Genomic DNA, 24,459 nt, shown 5'->3' on the forward strand with positions numbered 1-24,459 from the left:
TCTGCCAGCTGTTAACACGGTCAACCATTTCCCCAATTAGATCAGCATTGTACAGAGTTGGCACAGGGTTCTGTTGCTAAACTTCCTGTAGGCTTCTTGCCAAGGACATTGGGATGCCACTCACCCAGAGTCCTTCCCTGCCCTCTCTGAAGGAAATGTTGACAGCTGACCACTGAGCTGTTGAACAGTTTCCTCTAGAAAACTCCAAATGAAATGACCCAGTTACAACATTATAAAGACTCACAATTCTAAAAAACATTTTTTGAAAGGTTTATAAAGAGTTTTCCTTGCAATAGTCTGATAAAGTAGGTTGTATATATTTTGCAAATGAGGAGATTGAGATTTAGAAAGGTGAGGTGACTTGCCCATTTTTACACAACTAGTAACAAACAGAACCAAGGTATTTTGGTATGGTAGAAAGAGTCCTGTTTCTGGAATCACAGGATGTGGGTTCAAATCCCACCTCTCACACCTACTACTTGGTTTATCTTGGGCAAGTTAGTTGAGCCTCAAATTCCACATTTGTAAAATGAGGGTGATGAAGTAGATGTCTTCTGAGATCCTTCCTCTGAGATCCTAGGTGCGATAGGATTTCTCTTTTATTATCCTGCTTCTGGATACTGGTGAGTGCTGCATGTGTTGACAAGGTACTGTGCTTTTAGTTTCCTTTTATAGTGATGTGTGTTTTCTTTCCCCATTAGAATATAAGCTTCTAGATGGCAGAAATTTTGTGAATTTAATTTTTATCTCCAGCTCTTAGCACAATTCTTGGCACACAGTTCTTAATCAATGATTATTGACTGTCATTAATAAATCCTGTCAAGGTCACTCATTGTGACTAACTGTAACAACAGAACTCAGAAACTTTGATTACCAGATCAGATGGCTTTTAATATAACGTTGCTATAATACTTTAAAGGTTTACAAAGCACTTCATAAGTAGCTCATTTGATTCTCTCAATAACCGTGGGCAATGGGTGCTATTATTGTCCCCTTTTTACAGCTGAGGAAACTGAAGTTAAATGTCTTTCAAAGAGTCACACAGCTAGTAAAGGACAGAGGCAAGATTTGAACTCATCTTCCTTACTCTGGGCCCAACACTCTATCTACTGTACCAACTTGATTATAAAGCATTTATATAACACTTTATTTGCAAACCTCTTTATATGCATTATCTCATTTGAGTGGCACAATAATCATGCCATAGGCTTGGCGGAGGGGTGTTCTCATCCCTAATTTACAGATGAGGAAAAAACAAGATCAGAGGGATTGAGAAGCTTGATGCTGGTCACAAAGCTAGTATGTATCAGAAGCAGGATTTCGTTCCATGTCCACCACACTACCTGTATCCTCTAGGAAAAAGGCAAGCTATAGGAGGAAAAGAATGAAGGCACTTATAGCTTGACAAGACTGGACTTCCTTAGAAGGACAGCAATTGAAAGGCTCAAAATGTGATGAGTAGCCATGGGTTTATGTTGAGAAGCAAAAATGGTTAAAACTTGTCCTTGATCAGAAAATAAACAAGACATCTGACCAGGGACTGAAATATCTCAACAATGGCCAACAGGGTAGGGAAAGGGAGAGGCAGCATGGTACCTGGTCTCAGAGGAGTAAGACCAGGACTCCAGCCTCAGATCTCTCTTGTGACTTCTTTCCAGTTCCTTCACCTTTCTGGGCCTACTTTATATTTTGTTTTAAAGGTTGTGGGGTAAGAGCAGAGGTAGGGGTTAGCCTAAGAGATCAAAGATCCCTTCTAACTCTAACATTTCATGATTCCCAACCTTTTATCCATTCCTGAGATTGACACTGGACTTTGATTTAGAATCAAAATCAATTCAGGCCTACAAAAATTATGGAAAATGGGGGAACTCTCTGGGAAAATAAGACAAGAAAATCCTGGTTAGCCCCCCTCCTGGAGTTATGACTAGGATGAATAACTGGGGGCATCTTCCTGTGATACTGGCATGTGGAGAGAGAATAACCAGTTTGCTGCTCCCAACTACTATTTAGGGTCACTTCCATGGTCATGCCCCATGCTCAGGGCCCACCTTTTCTACTGTCCACCCACAACTGCATGCCACTGCTAGCCACCTGTCGGGCCACTGGTTCTGTTGATGCTGGATTTTCTGAGGGAAAAACCTCTTTACCAGTGCTACTTCATTGAACCAGGGCAAACTCTAGGTGCTGTCTCTTACCCACCCCACCTCCAATTTGTCCTGATGGGTAGAATTCCTACTTCCAGCTCAGCCCCATCTTTGCTACACTCTATAGATTTTGTTTTGGGAGGGGTTTTTTTGGAGCTGGGGTTGTATGAATATAATCCATATACTCTGTTTCTTGACAGTATACACAGTCACAGTGATACAAGAGCCATTGCCTTAGAGAGGGGATTGGGGTGGGTATCTTAACAACCAGTCTTATAAATCCCATACTGGGCCAACCACTCACACATGCTGAGGTTGGGCTGAATTGGTAACATTTGCAGCACCTGTAAGCCTGGTGGCTGAGTTCTAAGGAAAGCTAGGTCCTGCATTTCTTTAAAGAATTAAACTTCTTAGACATTCTGCCTCTTCCTGGAACCAAATCAGAACATGCTGTGATTGGCTCATGGGAATGGAAAAATTCTACTGTTCTCCAACAGGACACTTCCCTGAATTGGGTTGACAACAGATCAAGCCAGTGTGATGCACTGAAAACAGCCCTGGGCTTCTGGAGTCCCAAGAGCCTTCTTTGAATCTCCTTTCTGTTACTTGCCAAGTTTGTGACTTGGAGAGAAGTTCTGCCAATACTGAGAGTGTTAATTTCCTCATCTGGAAGCTGAAGAGAGTGGATTAGATGATATCTAAGGCCCCTTCCAGCCCTAAAGGGCTGACTAAAAACTCAGGTAGAATTGGAAAATACTTCATGAGTGATCCAACCTGAGAGAACAATATCTGTGTGACATTATAGAGAAAAACAACTTGGAAAGATACATCAATGTAATGATAAACCAGTATTATAGAGGAGCAAGATGAAACACTCTACTCATCTCCTACCAGAAAGGTGATAGACTTAAAAAAGAGAATGAGAGAATTAGAAAGGTGAAGGGAGGTTTGGTCAGTGTGTGAATTTGTTTTACTAGACTATGCATATTTATGATGAGGGTTTTATTTTTCATTTTGTGGTCGATAATGTTGTTCAAGGGGGTGGAGCAGTGGGAGGGACAATTATAAATGCATGTAAAAGTAATAAATAAATTATTTATAAAAAGAAGACAGTTCACTAGGGATACAAAATCTGATCTGTTTCACCTCACAGTATGGCAAGTATTCCATGCTCCCCATGTCCACCCTCCCTAATTCCTTGCATAGGCTGTTTTGTCAGGGATTGATTAGCCTTTATATGGTATCTGACCTGGGGACTTATGGTCCCAGAGGATTTCTAAAATCAGTGAGGGAGAGATGTGGTTAGGAGGAGCAGGAGGAGCAGCCACAGAAGCAAAGATTGCCCCCATAGTAAATAACTGTAACTCTCCCTGGACCCTATCCTTCTCTGTCTGCCATTGTGATGTGATAGGAAAAGCTCCTCATTTGGACGCCAACAGTTCAATACATACCTCTGTGACTCACCCCTTGTAGACAAGTCATTTAACCTCTCTGTCTCAGATTCCACAAAAGTCAAATGAGGGGTTTGAACTAGATGGCCCTTGAGGTCTCTTTTTAACTCCAGAATAGGATACTTTTTTGGGTTTTTTAAAATTAATTTAATTTTAGTCTTAACTATTTTTTTTAATTTTTAAATTTTAAATTTAGTTTTCAACATTCACTTCCTAAGGTTTTGAGTTTTAAATTTTCTCCACCTCCCTCCCACCTGCCCAAAACAGCATGCAGTCTGATAAAGGCTCTACATATTTTCACCTTAGTCATGTTGTAAAGAAGAATTAGAAAGAACGGAAGAAACCACAAGAAAGATAAACCAAAAAGAGAACAAATAGTCTGCTTCCATCTGCATTCAGACTCCATAGTTCTTTCTTTGGATGTGGATGGCATTTTCCATCATGGGTCTTTTGGGGATGTCTCAGATCCTTGCATTGCTGAGAAGAGCTAAGTCTATCAGAAACGGTCCTCACACATTGTGGCTCTTACTGTATACAATATCCTCCTGCTTCTGCTCATTTCACTCAGCATCAGTTCTAGGAAACTTTTTCAATGATCCCTTGGTAAACTTCCTCTATAGTTAAACTCCCCTGCACCCTAGATCACCTCTTCCTTGCACATTACTTCCATCCCCCCAAGACTAGCTTCTTCTTGAAGACATCACACCTCTTGGCACCCTCCCCAAGGCTTGGTGCTCTTTCACTTGTACCCCCTAAAATACTTGTCCAGGGGGAAGAAGAGGAGCTGGCATACTCCTTATTCCCCACAGCCCTTTCAGACTCTGACACCATTACTCAGCAACCATTTCTTCCTTAAAGCTCATGTCCAAGAACTGATACTATCTGAATATAGACTGAAGCATACAATTTTTTTACCGTGACTTTCTTCTGTTTCTTTCCCTTTTTTTGTCTTTCTTTTCTAGTCTTCTTGTACAAAATGAATATTGTGGAAATGTTTTGCATGACTGCACATGTATAATCTCTGTCAGATTGCTTACAGTCTCAGGGAAGGGGGAGGAAAAGAAGGAGTAGAATTTGGAACTCAAAACTTTTTTAAAATATTAAAGATTGTTTTAGCATGTAATTGGAGTAAAAATGCAATATTATTTAAAAACAAACTAAAAGCAATGGCCATCAAGACCCATGCCAAAAAGATGAGACAGATAGAGTTTATGCCACCCTATCCAGCTCCTTGTTCCTTTCCTTTGTGGAACTCCAGATCACTCACTCACTTTTCCTCCTCTCCATAAATTCACTACCTGGCTTAGAATCTTCTCCATCACATTCTGACCTTCTGGTTTCTCATCCTCCCCGAGAAAGATGACTTCTAATAAATGTTTAACATCTAGTTCTCTGAAAAGTAGGTTCACTTTTAAGTTGAATCTGCATTATTAACATTTTCATCATTACTTAAGTCTAGACAATCAATAAAATATTCAATCAAGCCCTGCTATATAGTGTTTGCAGTTTTCTGAGTCTCATACTGAAAATTAACAATGGCTTTCATGAGTCAGTACAACTTGGCTCCACCATGTCCCTGCCTCCTTCTTTAGTCTATCTGAGCCATCTCAATAAGTGCTTATACAAAGGCACCTCACCCTACCCGCCTGCTCCACCTGACTCAACTGGACTGGCCCCAGGCAGCAGATTCTTAGTTATGGCACTGGATTCATCATTATCATCATATCACAATCAATAATAATACTAACTCTAACCCTAAATGCACTCTAACCCTAACCCTACCCCCTCTTTCTATGAGATGGAAATTTTGCAAAACACTTTCCTCACAACAACTCTAAGACATAAAGAGCTTAAGTATTATTAATCTCAGTTTTACAGATGAGAAAACTGAGATTTACAGAAGCTGAATAACTTTCCCATGGTCAACAAGTCAGCTTGATTCAATTCCACAAGCATTCACAAGCACTGACCAAGTAACAGATACTGTGGTAAGCACTAGGGATAGAAAAACACAAATTAAATAATTCCTGCCTTCACGGACTTCCTTTCTACCTGGAAGGGTAAAGGGGGAAGGCACAATATGAAAACAGTTAAGTAAATAAAATGCATGTAGATATAAAAATAAATAAAAAGGAATTTGGAGGGAGGAAGAAGACACAACAGAGAGAATCAGGAAAAAGGCTTCTTGTCAAAGGGGGCCCTTGAGCTGAGTCTAGAAGGAAACTAAAGATTTCCAAGAAGCAGAAATGAATTAAGACCATTCCAGGCAGGACTGGGACAGCCACTTACTTGAACCAGACAGTCCTGTTGCTACTTTGAATTTATGTCAGCTCTTCCCTCCCCGTGCCAAGAGGTAAGGTAGCAACTGATTAATGGTACTTACCCTGGCAAATGTCCTAAAACCCTGAAGGATGGGTCTGTAGCCTGTACAACGGCACAGGTTCCCTGTGGGGTCAAAGCAAAAAAACAGAGATGTCGTCAGTGGTGATACCCAGCAGCACAAAGAATTGTTAAGAGAGTGGATCTGAGAGTTAAATTGGCATATCTGGAGTGTTGCAGGGCCACAGACTTAGAGCTAAAAGAGGGCTTAGAAGGCATCAAGTCCAACCTCTCATTTTACAGGTAAAGAAACTGAGACTAGAAGAGATTAAACTATTAAACTATGTACAATGCTGATAAGGATCTGAGTCAGGATGTATCTATCTGTTGCACTGCCTAGCAGCTTAGGAGCCACCATTTGGTAAGTTCGCTGGGACACACAGTCCCCACCCCCAGCAGGATGGCTACTCTGTTGGGCAGCTAGGTATCCCAGTGGATAGAGGGATGGGCCTAGAGATGGAAAGACCAGAGTTCAAATCCAGCCTCAGACAATTAGGAGCTAAGTGACCCTGAGCAAGTCACTCAAACCCTTATTTGCCTGTTTCTCTACCTGGAAAATGGGGATAATAATAGCACCAAACTACCAGGGTTATTGTGAGGCTCAAATTAGATAATAACTGTACAGCACCCAGCCCAGGGCCTGACACATAGTAAGCACCACTTAAATGTTAGCCGTTACTATCATGATGCAGGCCCCCATTTAGGAAGACAAACGAAAAGGATGTTGCTTCTGTCTGTTAAGAAACAAAAGTCTCTTTCCTCACAACTTAATATTGATCTCGGACTTTACGACTGCCCTGAAGTAGCAAACCATCTTCACCCTCAACTTAACACAAACATGTAAACTTGTAGTGGAGGAAAAGAACAGGCGTCTGAACATGCATTCATTGGCTGCCATACTGTTTCTCAAACTGGCCTTTCATGGGTCTTTCACTGCTCCCTCCATCTCCCAACGTGTGAGCAAGGCCCACTTCAGCTCCTCACCAACTACGCTGGAGCCAGGAACAGACCAGGGCCAACTCAAAGAGGAGCCCCAACTGCCAGCATCTGCCCTGGGAGATGGCCTTCCTTTGACACCGTATGGACCTTGCAAACAATATCAATTTTTCCTCTAATGTCTACCCCTGTTAGAATGTAAGCTCTTGAGGTCAAGCACCATGCTTTCCCCTTTCTCTGTATCCCCAGAACTTAGCACAATGTCTGGCACACAGTAAGTGCTCAATAAGTTTTCTATTGACTGACTGGGGTGAATATAAGGATAAGATGTAATAAGAATAATAATAGCTAATATTTATGGAACAATTTAAGATTTGCAAAATGCTTTTCACATATAATCTCATTTTATCCTCACAACAGCCCTGGAAGATAGATACCATTATTATTCCTATTTATAGATAAGGTAAGCAGTATTTATAGGTAAGCAGAGGGTAAGTGATTTGCCCAGTCTCCCCCCACTAACAAGTACATGAGTTGGGATTTTAGCTTGGGCACATTGTCCAGCACTCTCTCTCCCATGTTCTCCAACTGCCTATCCTCAACGGTATAAAAAGTCCTCCCAAAAGGAAAGGGTTTACATTCTGCCAAATCTCAATCCTGATCCTATGGACTTTAGAAACTCTCTCTGCTACTGGGATCATAGAATCTCAGAAATGGAAGAGACTTAGAGGCCAATTATCCAATCAGTACCTGAACAAGAATGCCTTCTAGGACAACTCTGACAAATGCTCTTAATATCACAGGATTCAAAGTCTAAAGGCTCCACACCCTTAATGACAGGGGTCATTAAGACTAATAATGAGCTCTTCAGTCTTTGTCTGAGGATCTCCAAGTCAGGGGGAACTTACTGCTTCCTGAGGCTGTCCATTCCACTTTGGGTAACTCTACTTCTTACTAAGTTCCCCCTGATTCTACTACATCAGATCTGCTACATCTAATCTACTATTACATCAAGCCTAAATTGTTTTCTTGTGCAACTTCCACCCACTATTCCTATTTCTGCCTTCTGAGGTCAAGAGCAAGCTTTGTCATTGTAGACTTTCACATTCTTGAAGACAGCTCTGCATCCTGCCTAAATCTTCTCCCTCTTCCAAACAGTGGTGTCTCCTGTTTTACTTCTTCCAGCACGCCTCATTTTAAGAGACCAGTCTAAGTCTTAACTTCAACCTGTAGATGGTTTTTTCCTTCAAGATTCCCAGTTCCAAGTATTCCTCTATGGTACCACCCTTGGACTGCTATGGGGGTGGTTGGGGGGATAGCCAACAAACCTTGGAAAGCATTCTCAATCTCCTCCACTGTGGGTTCAGGGTTGTTCCGGAGCAGAGTGTACATGCTCATGACAATGCCAGGGGTGCAGAAGCCACACTGGGAGCCATGACTTTTGGCTATTCTCTCCTAAAAGAGAAGGTACAAATTGTTGAACCAGTTGCCCCATCCCAAGGCTTTGACCAAGGCTCAAGTAAAGTCATGCATTCAGCCATTAGAATTTTTTATGTACATGCTACACACAGAGAACTGGAGGAGATCCAAAGTTTAAATAAGATGGAGTCCCTGCCCACATGGAAATTATCTGAAGTCCAGCAGGGGAATAAGATACAAATACATACATCTAGGAAACCAAATGCTATATCATAAATGCATGAGTGATTCAGAACAAAATGCTATGTAAAGTCCAAAAGTTGGATGGACTGTCTCAGGACAGCTGGATTTCATTTTTGCAGGTCTTCACATGACCTTCACATGAAGGATGAATGGCTAAATGGTGTTATGCAATGGAGATTTTTTTTTCAAGTTGACCACTTACACCCCTTCCAATTTTGATTCTGTCAAAATGGAAAGGTCATTGCTGCCTATGAGGAAAAGGCATCAGTGAACTTTAAGAGGGTCCCTCTGTATAAAGTGACCACATACTACCTGGGACAATACTGATTTCAAGAAAAAAGCACACTTTCGATAAAACTTTGCAAAAACAATTTCCTTTGTCACAACACATTTCTTAATTTATTTTTCCCCCAAAATATATGGTTACTACACCCAGTTGTTCTTGTAGTTGTTCAGTTGTTTATCAATTATGTCAAAATCTTTGTGACCTCACTTGGCATTTTCTTGGCAGAAATACTGAAGTGATTTGCTATTTTCTTCTCCATCTCATCTTACAGATGTGGAAATTGAGGGTAGCCTCAAGGTACACCCAACCAGTAGGTATTAAGGAGCTAGCTACAGCATTAAATTGTTTAACCCAGATTCTAATGAAGTGATCCCCAAAGGTCTAGAAAGTCTAGAATGAAAGTGAGCAATGGGAATTTTTGTCAATAGGAGTTGTAATTGACTATAGGAGTATATATGGAGTAGGAGTAATTGAATAGGAGTAATTGAACTCCCTGTCTTTTGATCCAAGTTAGGAACTTTTCCTTCCTTGGGAGAATTCTTATATATGTGTGTGTGTGTGTGTGAGTGTGTGTGTGCATGTGTATGCGCATGTGCATATGTATGTATATACACACACAGATACATATATATATATATATATATATATATATATATATATATTTCTAAACCAACATAGAAAAACCATTAGATTTGTAGTCAGAGAATCTCGGATAAGGATCTGACTTTGAATTCCCATTTGGCTACTTTGGACCTGTGTGACCTTAAATATAATGCTTAACATCTCTCGGCTCAGTTTCCATATTTGTAAAATGGAAAGGCTGGATTCAATTCACTTCCCTTCTAGTTCTAAAATTATGATTCTCTGATGTCATAGTAGGAATAGCTAAGAAACAGATGGTTTTACTGGTCCCTTAAAGCTCCTTGAAGAGGAAGTTGGAGGGGAGAAGGGTTGTAGAGGAAATTCACATTTAACCTGATAGGGGCTGAATGATACAGTTGAAACTTTTTGGAAAGCTCATGTTTAGGAAATACCAGTTGATCTCTTACGACCAATAGAGGCAAGGTAAGGGTGGGCAAAGAAGAAATTTAGCCAAACACCTTATTTAGGCTCCTTTAAGTAGCTGAGATTACCAGTCTTCTAGGAATAAAGACCTGTTTTCCTGGTTGAGAATAGATGTTAGGCAGATTATGAGAATAAAACTTTTCATTCTACCTTTTATCTATTGTTTCAAAACAAGTACAAGTATTCATTAATCCTTACATCATTTTCACAAGTTAAGCAAATAAACAGTATACTGTTCTTGCTGCTAAAGAAACCAATATTTCTGGAAATGAAACAACATCTTCTTGGGCATTCTGTGAGTCAGAGGCAGTCTCAAGGAAAAAAGCCTCCTGGAAGTATGCTGGCCACAGAACAAGGGGTTTAAGGACTTTTAATGGGAAGATGCAGGATTACAGATAAAATGAGGTGCATTAATATCCTATCTCATTAGTTGTGAAAGTCTGAGGACAAAGGGTGGGGACCTAGGGAATCAGAACATCTAAATCTAGATGTGAGTCTGACGTCTTCCTGTGACTATTGAAAAAAAAATCACTGAACTCTGTGCCTCAGTTTCCCCAGCTGTAAAATACTGAGAACAATGTTTGGTACCTCCTTACTTCAAAAGGAATTTATTTCTTTCACTGTACTTGCTGTTTTCCTTTGGTTACAGAGAGCCCTTTCCATACAAGATATCCCATCACACACTTTGCACACCCCTCCATGGGTGGTGTTCATTTCTACTTTTCCATTGGAGGGAAAGCCTTAATTAGCTGCCAATAGTCAGTCAATAGGCATTTATTGTTTCCTGTGTGTCAGGATCGTGTAAGTACTAGGCATGCAAAAAAGAAAAGGCAAAACAGGTCCCTGAGCTCAAAGACCTAGAGTTCTAACCAAGGAAATAACATGCAAATAACTAGAGGCGTACTAGCTTGACTAGATAGACAGACAGACAGACATATAGCAGATATGTAGATAGACAGATGTATCTGGCCTCAGATGCTAGCTGTGTGACCCTGGACAAGTCACTTAACTTCTATCTGCTTCTATTTTCTCTATCCCCTCACCTCTCCCTTTTAGTTTCCCTGTACTCTGTTAAGATTTAGCTCAAAGCTTATTTTCTGCAGGAAGCCTTCCTGGTCCCCTCCCAGCTGCTACCACCTTCCCTTCTCATATTACCTTTCATCTAAGAGAGGCAGATAGACAGACAGATCATGTAGATATAGACAGATAGATATTAGATATATATGTATATATATATGTGTGTGTGTGTGTGTGTGTGTGTGTGTGTGTGTGTATATATATATATAAATACATTAGTGAACCTAATTATCTACATATTGTAACTTCCATCACAATATATGTTCCTTGAGGTTAGGTACTGTTCTGGCCTTTCTTTATATTTCTAGTGCTTAGTACAGTGCCTGACATGCAGTAAACGCTCAAGAAATTCTTCTTGAGTGACTTTGGATCACAGACTTGAAGATGGAAATGACATTAGAATTCATCTAATTTGTCCACATTTTTCATTTTTACAGATATGGAACCTGAGCCCCAGAGAGATTAAGGGACTTGGCCAAGGTCCAACAGATTAGCAAGTGGCAGAACCAGGGACTGAGCTCACATCCTCTGTCTCCAGATGCACTGAGCTTTCCACAATACCGTACCACACTGTGTACCATGTTGATCTGTGTTTATCTAATAGACCATGAGGACAAGGCCTATAACTTCTCTAAAGTTTGTAGTTCACCCCATTGCCTAGCTCACTGTTTAAAATATTTGTTGACTGAATGAATACACACGATTTTGCAAAAGTAACATATCCTTGGCCAGATCATGTATCCCCATTTTTGGTTCAGAAAATAAGGTCATTATAATGGGAGGCCTCACCTGTCATACCTGTCATGAGCAGAAGAGAGAAAAGGTATCATTTCCATTGCCTAGCACAGTACCCAGCATACAGTAGACACTTAATTAATGTCGATTAATTGATCTCCCTTTTCTTTACTTTTTAGCCTCCTCCTCCTACCAAAATAAGGAATACACAAGATTTTGCAATAATCTGTAATGAAAAACTACACTCAACTATGACTTCCTTCAGTCTCCTAGTACCCACAAGAATCAGATAGGTAGTACTTTCTCTGTTTTATAAGTACAGCCCAGTAGTACAAACATCAGAAAGCAAAATTAAATACAAAACCCAATGTCTGTAAAGCACTTAGACCTGATGTCAGTAAGGAACACTGTCCTCATGGAGGCATGGGATAAGCTACAAGGACCTTGGAGTTGTCTTCTAGCTCTGAGAATCTGTTAAGTCATGTGTCTGGAATGTGAGTGCAAACCTACTGGTGCCAAAGAACCTGCTTTCTCTTCTTTGGTTCACCAGCCTCAGAACCAGCCCAACTCACCTGTACAGGATGCAGCCTGGTCTTGGTGCTTCCAATTCCTTCCACTGTTGTCACAGCAATGTGATGTAGGGAGCAGATAGGTGCCAGACAGGCATTAGCAGAAAAGTGGCTGGAAACCCAAGTAAAGGATAGTAGCTCTTGACCTGGAAAGGACCTCAAAGGTCACATGCTCCAACTCCCTCATTGTACAGATGAGGAAACTGAAACCAGGGACATTATATGACTTACCCAAGATCACACAGGTTAATAAAGAGTCTGAGATTGGATTTGAACACAGAACATAGATCCTCTCCTTTTCATAGCATCACTTCACATATTTTCTCTCCTTCTCTCCATGTTTCTCCTTCCCCTCTCTGCCTGTCTTTCTCTCTCTCTCCCTCTCTCCATCTTTATCTCACTTGCCCTTTCAGCTTTTGCTTTCTTCATTCTCCCCCTCCTTCCTTTTCCTTCCTCCTTCTTTTCTTTTTTCTTTCTTTCCTCCCTCCCTTCCTTCTTCTCTCCCTTCCTGTTTTCTTCCCTCTTTCCTTTCTTCCAAAGATCAAAGGTGAACCAGAAACAGCCTATCACAATCACAGAATCTCAGAATTGGGAAGCACCTCAGCAGACATCTAGTAGAGGGCAATGTGGTGTCTCCAGAGATAACTCTTTTCACTGTGGGACAGCTCTAATTATTGGGAATATTTTGGTTAAGTACCTCAGTCACTTACTAGCTATGTGACCCTAGGTAAGTCACTTAACTCTGTTTGTCTCAGTTTCATCTTCTGTAAAATGAGCTAGAGAAGTAAAGGGCAAACCTACTCTGGTATCTTTACCAAAAAACCCCAAATGGGGTCACAAGGAGTCAGACCTGACTGAATCAATGAAACAACAACAAATCTGTTTATTTCTAACTTCCACCCATTGTTCCTAGTTCTGTGCTCAAGGACAACCAGAATAACCTTAACCCTTCTTTCTTATGACCATCCTTCACATTTTTGAAGATACCTCTCATATCTGCCCCCACTCCCAACACACACAAACACACATATGCACACACACACACAAGCACACATGCACACACACACACATCATATTCTCATTTCCTGGCTAAACATCTCAAGTCCCTTCACTCAGTCCTTATGCATGTGTAATATCACAATCCTGAGACCCTTCATCAACCTTGTTGTTCTTCCGTTATGGACACACACAGAGATGAAGTCATACTTGAGTCCCAGCAGTCACACCAATAGACAAAGGATACACAATTTTGTTCTGGAGTCTATCAAACTTGGACAGCATCACCGTGCAGGCTCCACAGCCACCTTCTCCACAGCCAAGCTTGGTTCCACTTAACCCCACTGAGAGTACAACAGTTAAGGAAAGAGGTCCAATGCAAGGGACTCCTCAGCCCCTAGACATACTTGAACAGAATAGCTGCCTGAGGAGTTGCCCACCCAGGTAACAGGGCTCTGACTCTCCATATGTAAGTGCCCTATCTATCTTACCTTACATAGGCAAGGGAGAGATCCAAACCTCCTCACTAATATTCCCACTTAATCAGGTGTGACTCACTATTTCTGGAATGCAGCAGGGAAAGGGCCATCCCAATTTCATAAAGAAGGAAACAGAAAAAAAAAATGTTCCAGAGAGTTCTATGGGACACTGATACAATCACTCCAGATCCATTACCAGATGTGGGGCCAGGGGGAGGGTTCTACAGCTCCTCTCCACAGGAAATTTGGATGGTTCCAATAATCTTCATCACAGAATCATAGATTTAGAGGTAGAAGGGATTTTAGCAGTTATTGAAATCTTTTAACTGTGCCCACCTCAAGGCAAAACCCAAGTGCACCTACCAGGCACAGACTGATGGAAAGGCTGGATGATCTATAACTGTAGGCCCTGAGTCACAGCTTGTAAAAGGCTTAGTCCAGTTGTCTCCCTACCCAGTTGCCAATGTCCTTTGTCCGGGAGGAGGCACTGGTCTGGCTGGATAAATAGAGTTCTTCGTGTGGACATACCCACACTAATGTAATCAAAAGTCTGGTTAAAAAAAGATATATTTTATATTTGCATAATAATAATATTTATAGCTAACTTCTGTGTAGAACTTACCATGTTCCAGGGGTAGCGAGGTGGCAGAGTGGATAGAGTGCTGGACCTGGACTTAGGAAGACTCCTCTTCATGAATTCAAATCTGGCCTCAGACACTTACTTGTCTGACCCAGGGCAAGTCACTTAACCTTGTTTGCCTCAGTTTCCTCATTTATAAAATTAGCTGGAGAAGGACATGGCTAACTCCTCCAGTATCTTTGACAAGAAAACCCCAGATAGGGTCACAAAGAGTCAGACCCAACTGAAATGACTGCCCCAAAATGTGTCAGGTCCTGTGCTAAGTACTTCACAATAATTATTTCATTTTATCTTTACAACAACTCTTAATTTGCTCTGGGCATGCTGTGTGTGTGTGGGTATGTGGGTGTGGGTGTGGGTGGTGGGGGATGGAGGGGGAGAAACATCAGTGCCAATCCAAGGGAGTCTGTAAAATAGGCAGTTCAAGTCCCCAGGATGACCAGTGAAGACATGCTTACAGAGACTGAACGGCTGTTCTTTTCTTCTGTACCCATTTCTAATAGAGCAAAGGACACAAATGATTCCACATCCCCACTTGGGCTGTCCCTTGGGGTCACCCAAACCTGCCACAGGATTCCATGTCCTCCCAGGATCTGCCCATCCAGACAGCAGACACCATTGCCTCCTTCCCCCCATTTTGCCAGCAATGCACTTCCATCATTCTGAACTAGTATAGGGTGGGATAAGTGCATATGGCTAGACCAAGGTTCACAGAAAAAAGGCCCTTCACTTCCCTAGAGATGTAATCTTTTTGGAGTGAACAAAGGCTAAAGGGAGCACCCTATCTGATCTATTACCTTGAAGGCCCCAAAATGAAACTTTTATACCCACAGAATCATTGATAATTGGAGCTATAAAGGATTTTAGAGGTCATCCAGACCAAACCAATTCCGCTCAGACCCCACCCTCCTCTACCCCAGGGCACTGCAGGAGACAACTGGTCATTTTCCATAACCAAAGGGCTGTGACTTGCTCAAGGTCACATAGTCAATAGCACTGGTGGGACTAGAGTTCGGGTGCCATCCCTGCCCCTCCCTGCCTCCTCTCAAAAGTGTGAAGGCTAAGCCTTTTCCTCCTCAAGCTTCAAGGATACATTTTCTTCTCAGATAGGCCAGGAGTGTTGTCTCTGGATCTGCATTCTTCTCCACCACCTACAAATGAAGGAAAAAAAATATATCATGTAGAGCACTTAGGCAGCTTGGAACGTTTTGTCTGAATTTGCCAGTAATTCAATATTTATTAAACTTGTACTGCGTGTAAGGAACTGTGCTAGTCAACAGGGATAGAATGGCCAAAATAAAATATCTCTTGCCTCTAAGAAATTCATGTTCTATTAGCAGGATTGTGGTTTGTCCTTCTTCTTGGAGGACTGTGACATCAGGAAGATGAGGGCTCAAAGTGAATGTAAACAGTAATTGTTTCTCTTTTGGCCAGAAACCCTGAAGGTCTTCTCCTCCCAGTTTGTTTTTTGGTTTTTTTTTGGTTTTTGTTTTTTTTTTTTTTTTGATTAAAGGAGGCATCCTTTGTCTCACATCTTAAATACCTCTAATCACTGAATGGGTGTTGCCTCAGTCAAAGTGATAACTTAAAAGGACCTTAGCCAAGACAGCTCCAGAGGACAAAGTGAGGCTGGTGACTTTCCACAGTCCTCCCTCACTTAAATCCAATAAATTTGTAAGTCATGGCATCATCTGATGCCATGGTCCTCTTCAAGAACAAAGAACCAACCACAGCCTGTGAGTAGTCTGAGCTTCCCACTGGGGACCCAACTGGACAGTTTCAGTTGGGCAACTCAGCACCTCTCCTCTCCTCTGCTCTGCTCTCTCCATATGGGGTATCATGACCTTACCTGAGTGTGATCTACCCAAGAGAAGGTAAATTTTGAAGGCTGAAACCTACCTGAATATCATAGGATTTGCTGGTTTGGTTTACTTCTTAAAGACCATGCCTTAATCCCAATTAGCAGGATACAACATGCATGTATAGCTAAGAGAAGATTGAAAGTGAATGTACTAGCAACACTGTCAGAGGAGGAAAGAGAGAATCAGGGAAGGCTCCAAAGAGGTGGTGGAAACAAAACTAAACCCTAAAAGACAAGGATTTGAGGGGCAGCATGAGGAAAGCATTTCAGGCCATGGGGCCCATCTTGTTCTGAGTCATGGAGACCCAAGATAGGGTACTGATTTGGGGCAGCAGCTAGTAGTTGAGTTTGGTCATAATGCCAAGTTTGTAAAACGGCTTAATGTGAATTTAGGCTGGAAAAGCAGGTGGGAGTCAGAATGTAAGAGATCTTAACTGTCAAACTGAGACTGTATTTTAAGCCTATAGGATATGGGAAGCATCTGAAAGTTTTCAGTTAAAGGAATGACCTGATTAGACCTATGCCTTTAGGAAAATTAAAGAGGTAACAGTCAGGAGTGTGCAGGAGCCAGCCAGACTAGTTCAGACTGACTGTTAAATTTTCAGTGTGATAAAGTCAACTACCATTCATGGCTTGATTTATTGTCTTCTGGATTCTAGACTTAAGAAAGAGATGAATAAAATGTTAATAATCCAGATTAAGCTTAAAAGTGTATCAGAGAGTCTGTTGTTAACATTTACCATCACACCGCTGTGTGGAAGAAGGGTAGACTGCAGAGGTAAGAGAATGGATGCAGAAAGACCAATTCCACCTCAATAGTCCAGGTGATGAGGGCTGTTCTATGGTGGTAGACCCATAAGAAGAGAGAGGAGGACTGATGTGAGAGATGTGCAGGTGACACCAAAAAGACTTGGCAATTGCCTGCATGTGGGGCAGGTAAGGGTAAGGGAAAGATTCACAGTATCTCTCACAAGAGTTTGCAAGGATCATTGAAGAACAAGAAGTCAAGCTAAAGCTAGATATCTAAATATAAATTTATATATAAATCTAAATTAAATATAAAGATATCTCTAAAATTTACAGAAGAATTAACATATTAAACAAGTATACTTCTTAACCTTAAATTCTTAATGCCAAAGTGGCTCATGGTGCTGAAGCTTCTGCGGCATTTAAAATTTGTGATATTCTGTCCCAGACCTGCTACTTTGCTTAAAGTCAAAGTCCTTGCTACACCACCCCTATAAATTGCAGGAATGTCAGATAGCAACATCGGGAAGGAAGCCAGCCTAGTACAGTTATAAGATCATGGATTTAGAGCTGAAAGGAACCTCAGAGGTCAACTAGAACAACCCCTTCATAATCTGAGTTTAATAATCTGTCTGAAGGAGATGGCCAGGCTTCTGGTCTATAGAAGAAGCACAGCTTTATTGATGATTTGATGTTACAGTCAAGTACCAAAATTTACTAGATTTTAGGGAGTTTCAAGTCTAGGGTTTTGTGGAAAGCATGTGGTAGAGATATTTAATAAGCTCATTCTGAGGGAAAAACTTGGTTTGTCCTAAGCTAGAATTCAGGAAGCCCAATGCATAGTCCCTTGTCAGCTGACTTCTGGCCTACATTAATACCCTCCTGAAGAGTGATCTAGTCTCTACCTACTCTTACCCAGCCTCCTTACCACTTTCTGATTGATTTTTGTAAAGCACCACTTTGATCATCATGCCCTGCTAAAAACCTTTAATCAATCCCCATTTTACTCTGTTAAAATCCAAATTCCTTAGTCTGACATTTAAGCCCCTCTGCAATCCATCCCCAGTCTACCTCTTCCAACCTCATTTCCCATTACTTGCCTACATGAAAGCCATACTCCAAACCAACTGATCCACCATTCCCCAAACACAATTCATATTTTTTCCACCTCCATGCCTTTATTCAGGTGGTTTCCCCCACATGAGATACCTTCTCCACTTAATGAATTCCTCCTCATTGTTCAAATCGCAACTCAAACTATCCCTCCTCTTTTATATCTTCCCTGAATAATTTATCCAGCTAGAAATATCTCCCTCCTCTGAAAGAAACTCCATCATCTATACCCCTCTGTAGCATTCATCACATACTGCTTTTACTGAAGGTTTGTGCATCTGTATTATAGTCAACTAGACCAGAAACTGTTTATATCTTTTATAACTCTCTAAGTTCCGCAATAATTAGGACAATGCTGCACACAGAAGACAGAGTCACATAGTGAATTAATAAAGGATGAACCTGAGTTCAAATCCTGCCTTAGACACTAAGTTATGAGACCCTGGGCAAGTCATTGGATCTTCTCCCTTTGAGAGTCTCAGCCAAACTGACCCCACTGTACTATAACTGATAGAGAAGATTTCTAGCTCCATGAATCCCCCCAGGGATCTAAAACTCCATTAAGGAGAAATACTGGTTATTTAGAGGCACATTTGTTCTGAAATTGTAGGATCTGTGATTTTTGTCACTGTGGGAACCCTCTCCATGGAGGCAGATCACAATCTTACTCTGACTCAGCAGTCACTGAAAGTCTCTGTGATCCAAAAAATCTCATCCCCTTGCAGCAAACCCCATGACACTACTTCTCTGAACTTAACTAGGCAACATAATGATTGACTGTGTATCACCAAGTCTGTACTTGAAATATTTCCAGTTTTGCACAACCAAACGAATCATATGCTTGAGGGAACCTTGGCAAGACTTCTTAACCTAGGCTCCAGGAATTTTTTTAATATGCTCATAAGCATTATATCAATATAAATGATTTTCTTTGTAATCCTACACATTTTGGTTTTATATGCTAAAAGCCATCTTTTGTAAAGGGTCCACAGGATTCACTAGACCTCACTTTCAGTTAAAAAAACCAAAACATTAAGAACCTAAGGCAGGGCCCTAAAGTAACCTCCATGAGTTGTCAGATTAGGGCTTTAGTTGAGGAATACAAGGCCCAGATGCCTCCCAAGACATGTTTGTGGACTGATAAGCAAGACAGCGTGGAAAGTAACTTGTTAAAATTGTTATATACTTTTTAAAGGTAAACTGTGTGCAGTAGTCACAGCTTCATAATATCCCCCTTTTCTGTTTTACTTGCTATATAGAAGTGCTCTCTTCTTTGATGTTCATTAAGTAGAAAATTTTAAAAATTAAGCTCTTTTAAAAAATGTGCAGAAGAGAACGGAAGGAAGGCTAAAAGGAAGCACAAAGAGGACAGCTTTGAAAGTTATACACTGACTTACCATATACTTCAAAAAGAAAAACAAACTGTAATTCTATTTCACATATAGAAATGTTCAGTTCATTTGGTGCTTGTTAATTCAGAATTTTGAAAAATTTTGTTAAAAATTGTAAAATTAATCACCCTGATCAGACCACACCTGAAATATTGTCTTCATCTCTGCGTGCCTTGTTTTAACAAAAACAACTGCAAAGGTCCTCAGAGGAGAAAAACCAGGATGTTTAATAGGGCCATGGAAGGATGAATTAAATCTTTGGATGTTTAGAGACAGGAAAAGAGAAGACTTAAGGGAAGACATGATGGCTGTCTTCAAGAATTTGAAAATCTGTCCTGGAAAAGATAGTATGGAAAGGGAAAGAAACAGGCATTTTATTAAATTATTCCAGGCACTGCGTTTACAAATATCTCATTTGATCCTCACAACAATCCAGAGAAGTAGATGCTATTATTATCCCCATTTGATAGTTTAAGAAACTGAGGCAGGCAGAAATTAAATTGACTTGCCCAGTGTCACAGTGCTAGGGTCTAAGTCCTTCCTATTGTCAGACTCACCAAGCTGTATCTTTTGTATACCTACTACCTGAGCAGCATCATAGTTCAGTGGAAAGAAGACTGGTTGGGAGTCAGAGGACTTGGGTTCCAATATCAGCTTTGCAATTTACAATTTATTTAATGCTGGGTAATTTACTTAACCTCCCTGAATCTCAGTTTCCTCATCTATAAAACAAGGAAGTTGAATCAGATGATCTCAGTGGATTTTCCCTCTCTAAATCTACTATTCTAAGAGTCACTGTGAAGATGGAATAGACTTCTCTGACTTGGACCTGAGAGCAGAGAGGGAGGACTTTATGTACGGAAGTACCAGAGACACAGATTAAGGCAAAGAAAAAATTAAATAAAATATTTAAGCACTATCCCAATCAAAATGGGCTACAGCAAATTCCCCATTACTGGAAGCCTTTTCAACCAAAGGATCAAACAAAGGAGGATCACTTGTCCAGGATGTTGAAGAGGTGATTTCTGATCCGAGATGAGAGGTCCCTTCCACCTCTGGGATGTCTAGACTCTCATGAAATCTTCATTCATTTGAGGATGAATGAGGGAAACCAGCAAACTATGTACCCTCAGAAATTTGCCATGGCCAGGGAGCACACCTTCACAACTAGGAGACAGGACTTGCTGTTCACTTTTGCATGTGTGATTATAATCAAGGCTGCTATGGACATTGTACTATTTAAAAAATAATAATAAAATAAAAATATATGTGTATGTATGTATTATGCAAGATAATGAATTTCTTTTCTTGATACATATTTTTATATATTAGAATATATTTATTATATACTATGACATGATATATTAGCATTTACATGTCTGCACATACACGTACACATATTTTAAAAAGAGTGTTTCTTCTCTTGATATGTGTCTAGAGCTAATATATAATATATTTATTATGGAATACATATTATTGCACTATGTTACCATTTGCTTACTTGTACATACATACGTATATGTTTACAAATATATATACACACACACACATATATATACATACATACATACACATATTAGCAAGACAGTGAATTTCTTTTGTTGGAAACAGCAAAGGCAGCCAAGTAATTAGAAGTCTCCCATGCTTGGAATTTCCCCACTCCATTTCACCCTTCTTCTTTGAATCCAACATTTCCTTCTTAATCCAGCACAATCAGCACCTGCTACCTCAAAAATTTCCCTTCCCACTTAAAACTTGCCATTTACTTTGTGATTATTCTTTGTATTCTTCATATGTATGTAGTAACTCTTCTCATAGAGACATAAGGACCTGAAAGCAAAGGACTATCACATTCTTTTCTCTGCATTTCTAGCACATAGCAATAATATATATTATCAGTAATGAAACAGTAATTAGTAATAAATAATAAATATTTGATTGCTGTAAAAAAATACAGCCCTGGGAGGTAGGTACTATTATTATCATGCGCATTTTATAGGTGAGGAAACTAAGGCAGACATAATTTGAGTGACTTGTGCAGGGTCACACAGATAGTGATATCCAATCCCTTCCAATATTTGAATATTTTGAAATAAACACTGAAACATAGGCTTTTCCCAAAGATTTTATATAACATTCCTGTAACATTACATAAATAGATGTAAATAGGAAGCTATTTCGACAATATAGTTATCTTTCAGTAGGTGTTTGCATCTGTTCAGTGAAACAAAATAAAGAATATCTCCTCTATAAAAGGTAGTGTTGAGTAATGGAAAGAACAGAGGATTTGGAATCAGAGGAATTAGCTTCTTTTCCCACCTCTGGCACTAATTAGCTGGGTGACCGTGGGCAATTTACTTCCTGTAAAATGAGAATGTGGGGCTAGATGACTTCTAAGGTACCTACTAGTTCTAAAGCTTAAGATCTTTTTCTTTCCATCCCTCAAAGAGAGCAGATTTTTAGCCAAATGGTCCATAGTCTTTCAACTGCTTGACCTCCCAATCTAGCCTCAATCCTTGTGAGTTTTCTTGAGTCACTGTCTAGTTCTGATCTTGAACCCATCCAAGAAGCTGCCAGAAGAGAAGCTCCATAGTCCCTAAAACTGCTAAAGCATCAGTCTTTGAACTTGGTAGCAGCAGCCACTTGTGCACAGGTAAGCCCTCTACTTGGGGCAAGAGGGAGAAGAGACCTAGAGAGAAAACTCATCCTTTGCTCTCTCTCTCTTCTTAAAAAAGGGGGAGAGGAAGTAGGTGTATCCCATTCTCTGATTGGTTGTGTGAGTGGGCACATAGCAAGAAGCTTATAGCTGATGGTGATTCTCTGAAAGGGAAAAGATCAGAGTCAAACAGGCCTGTAATAAGCTAAGTAGCATTGTGTAATGGCTGGCCAAGACTCCACACTAAATGGTCCATAGAGTGTGAGGCTGCCCAGTCTCTTTTCTTTGAGTTTTTGAAAGCAACAACATTCTCAAATCCAACCTAAGATCCTTCTCTGCTTCACCTTCATTTTATACGTGCATAAATATCTACAGACATATGTTTATATATTGACATGTATACACACCTAAGAATCCCTTCAGCCGCCTACCATAGAAGGCCAGAGCCTCCTAGAAACCTTTAGACTTTAGAACTAGAAGGGCACTTAGACATCATCTTGTCCAAATCCCTTATTTTACAGGGCCCAGGGGATGATGAGATTTGCCCAAAGTCACACCAGCAGTAAGGGGTAGAAACAGGATTTGTACCAGGGCCCTCTGAATCCTGATTCAACAGCCTTTCCACTACCTCGGTCTGTAGGACAGATCTAGTTACTCTCTTACCCTTCCTCCCAAACCAGCTTCCTTTCTTTATCATATTTTCCCCTCCCTAAGTCTCCCTTATCCCCAGAATGTTTTCCCTGTAACCTAACCTAGAAAAACTTAAAACTTTTTAATAAAAACTTAGCACCAGTTCTGTGAGCATGCAAAGAGAGAAAAAAAATCCAGTCGAGTACACATACACACACACACACACACACACACACACACACACACACACACACACACACACACACACACACACACACACCACTTTAGGGATCAAAAACAGCCAAAGATCAGACCCTTGCTTACCTTTCTGCCATTGACAAAGAAAACCAACTCATCCGGTGCCATGGCCCTGGGCTGACCTCCCTGTGCTGCCCACACCTCCCTCTCGGGTTCCCCCTCGCAGCTGCCTCTGCTGTGCACCATCACGAATACCTCCTCTCCAGATGCAACTTAAATCAAAAATGAAACTAAGTCAGCTGGTAACGAACAGGCACAGAAAGTCCTTGGCAGGAGTCTCTACTGTTTGCATAATCTCCACCAATCCTACACAGCCAATTCTCAAAACTTGTATGTCACAAGAGCTCCAGCCAGACCACACCCAGACATTGAGGAACCACCTCGGGACAGGGGTAACTTTCTCATCCCCTGCCCGCAACTACCCTGCTTTATCCTTCCTCACCTCTTGCTATTGGAGGGCGGGACTGAAGGTGGGGCCAAGGAGGCCTCCCCACAAATGAAGCAGAATCAGCATGAAGAAACACCAACTCCACTCACTTCAAAGAGAGCTCTCCTCTTGTAGGTACTTATTAAACGTTGACTGAGATTGTTAAACTAAAGAGACGATACAGAGGAATCTAAACATTTTTACACTAGCTGTTCCCCTGAAACTTGAAAGTTATGGTGAGGGAAGCAGAAAAGAGAGAGGCCTCAGAGTCTGTATACCCAGGTTCAAAGACAGACTCTGCCATTTGCCAACTGCTTGACCTTGAGGAAGTCACTTAATCTCTCTTGGATTATTGCTTCCTCTGTAAAATGGGGATGATAATACAAATGCTTCCAGTAAAAACCTCACAGAAATAGGAGGATCCAGTGAGATGATGAATAGTGTTTTCAACCTATACACATGACAAATTGTTTTGAGGATATTTTTCATAGTAGTTTAAAAACAGCAGTAAAAAAATAAAACCTCAACTACTACAAATGTGGACATGCTATTCCTCCCCTCTTCTGGATCTACAAATGTGGAAGTTCCTTTTGCCAATACAGATTGGCAACTGTCTGTCACTTATCATGTGGCAGAGAGAATTGGAGCATCTTGCCTAGCAAGTCAGAGGAGAATTTGAACTTGGTTCTTCTGGACTCGAAGGCCTAGCTCACTATCCACTATGTCATGCTACTTATGCCACATATGAGGACAAATTCACCCAATCAAGCAACACATCTCCTTCCATATGCAGAACAGGGCTCCCTTCTCTCTGTCCTGCTTGGGCAAGAGCCAGGTGACATATGCATACATACATACATACATACATACATACATGTACAGATGAGCACCCACTAGGGCATAGAGAACTAGCCTCAGAGTAGGTGCCAGTCTGCATTGGAAGGGTGAGTTTCCTTA

General features: G+C 40.8%; 1 protein-coding gene across 2 annotated transcripts in view; it reads right to left on the reverse strand.

Annotated features, from left to right (window-relative positions):
* The window catches only part of LOC140520263 (xanthine dehydrogenase/oxidase), a 112,570-nt gene that overhangs the window by 59,764 nt on the left and 28,347 nt on the right, over positions 1-24,459 (reverse strand). Inside the window, exons 1-6 of one of the 2 annotated variants that reach the window (XM_072634113.1) lie at positions 23,142-23,646; positions 15,513-15,570; positions 13,548-13,644; positions 12,308-12,416; positions 8,239-8,365; positions 5,979-6,040 (exon numbers count right to left, since the gene is read on the reverse strand). In XM_072634113.1, the coding sequence (XP_072490214.1) occupies positions 5,979-6,040; positions 8,239-8,365; positions 12,308-12,416; positions 13,548-13,644; positions 15,513-15,570; positions 23,142-23,261 (573 nt within the window). In that variant the 5' untranslated portion in view covers positions 23,262-23,646. Of the gene's footprint in view, positions 1-5,978; positions 6,041-8,238; positions 8,366-12,307; positions 12,417-13,547; positions 13,645-15,512; positions 15,571-23,141; positions 23,647-24,459 lie in introns of those variants that run through there. The other variant, XM_072634112.1, reaches the window with a different exon arrangement.

The sequence above is a fragment of the Notamacropus eugenii genome, chromosome 1 (genome assembly GCF_028372415.1).
Source record: "Notamacropus eugenii isolate mMacEug1 chromosome 1, mMacEug1.pri_v2, whole genome shotgun sequence".
In the NCBI taxonomy this organism is placed as follows: domain Eukaryota; kingdom Metazoa; phylum Chordata; class Mammalia; order Diprotodontia; family Macropodidae; genus Notamacropus; species Notamacropus eugenii.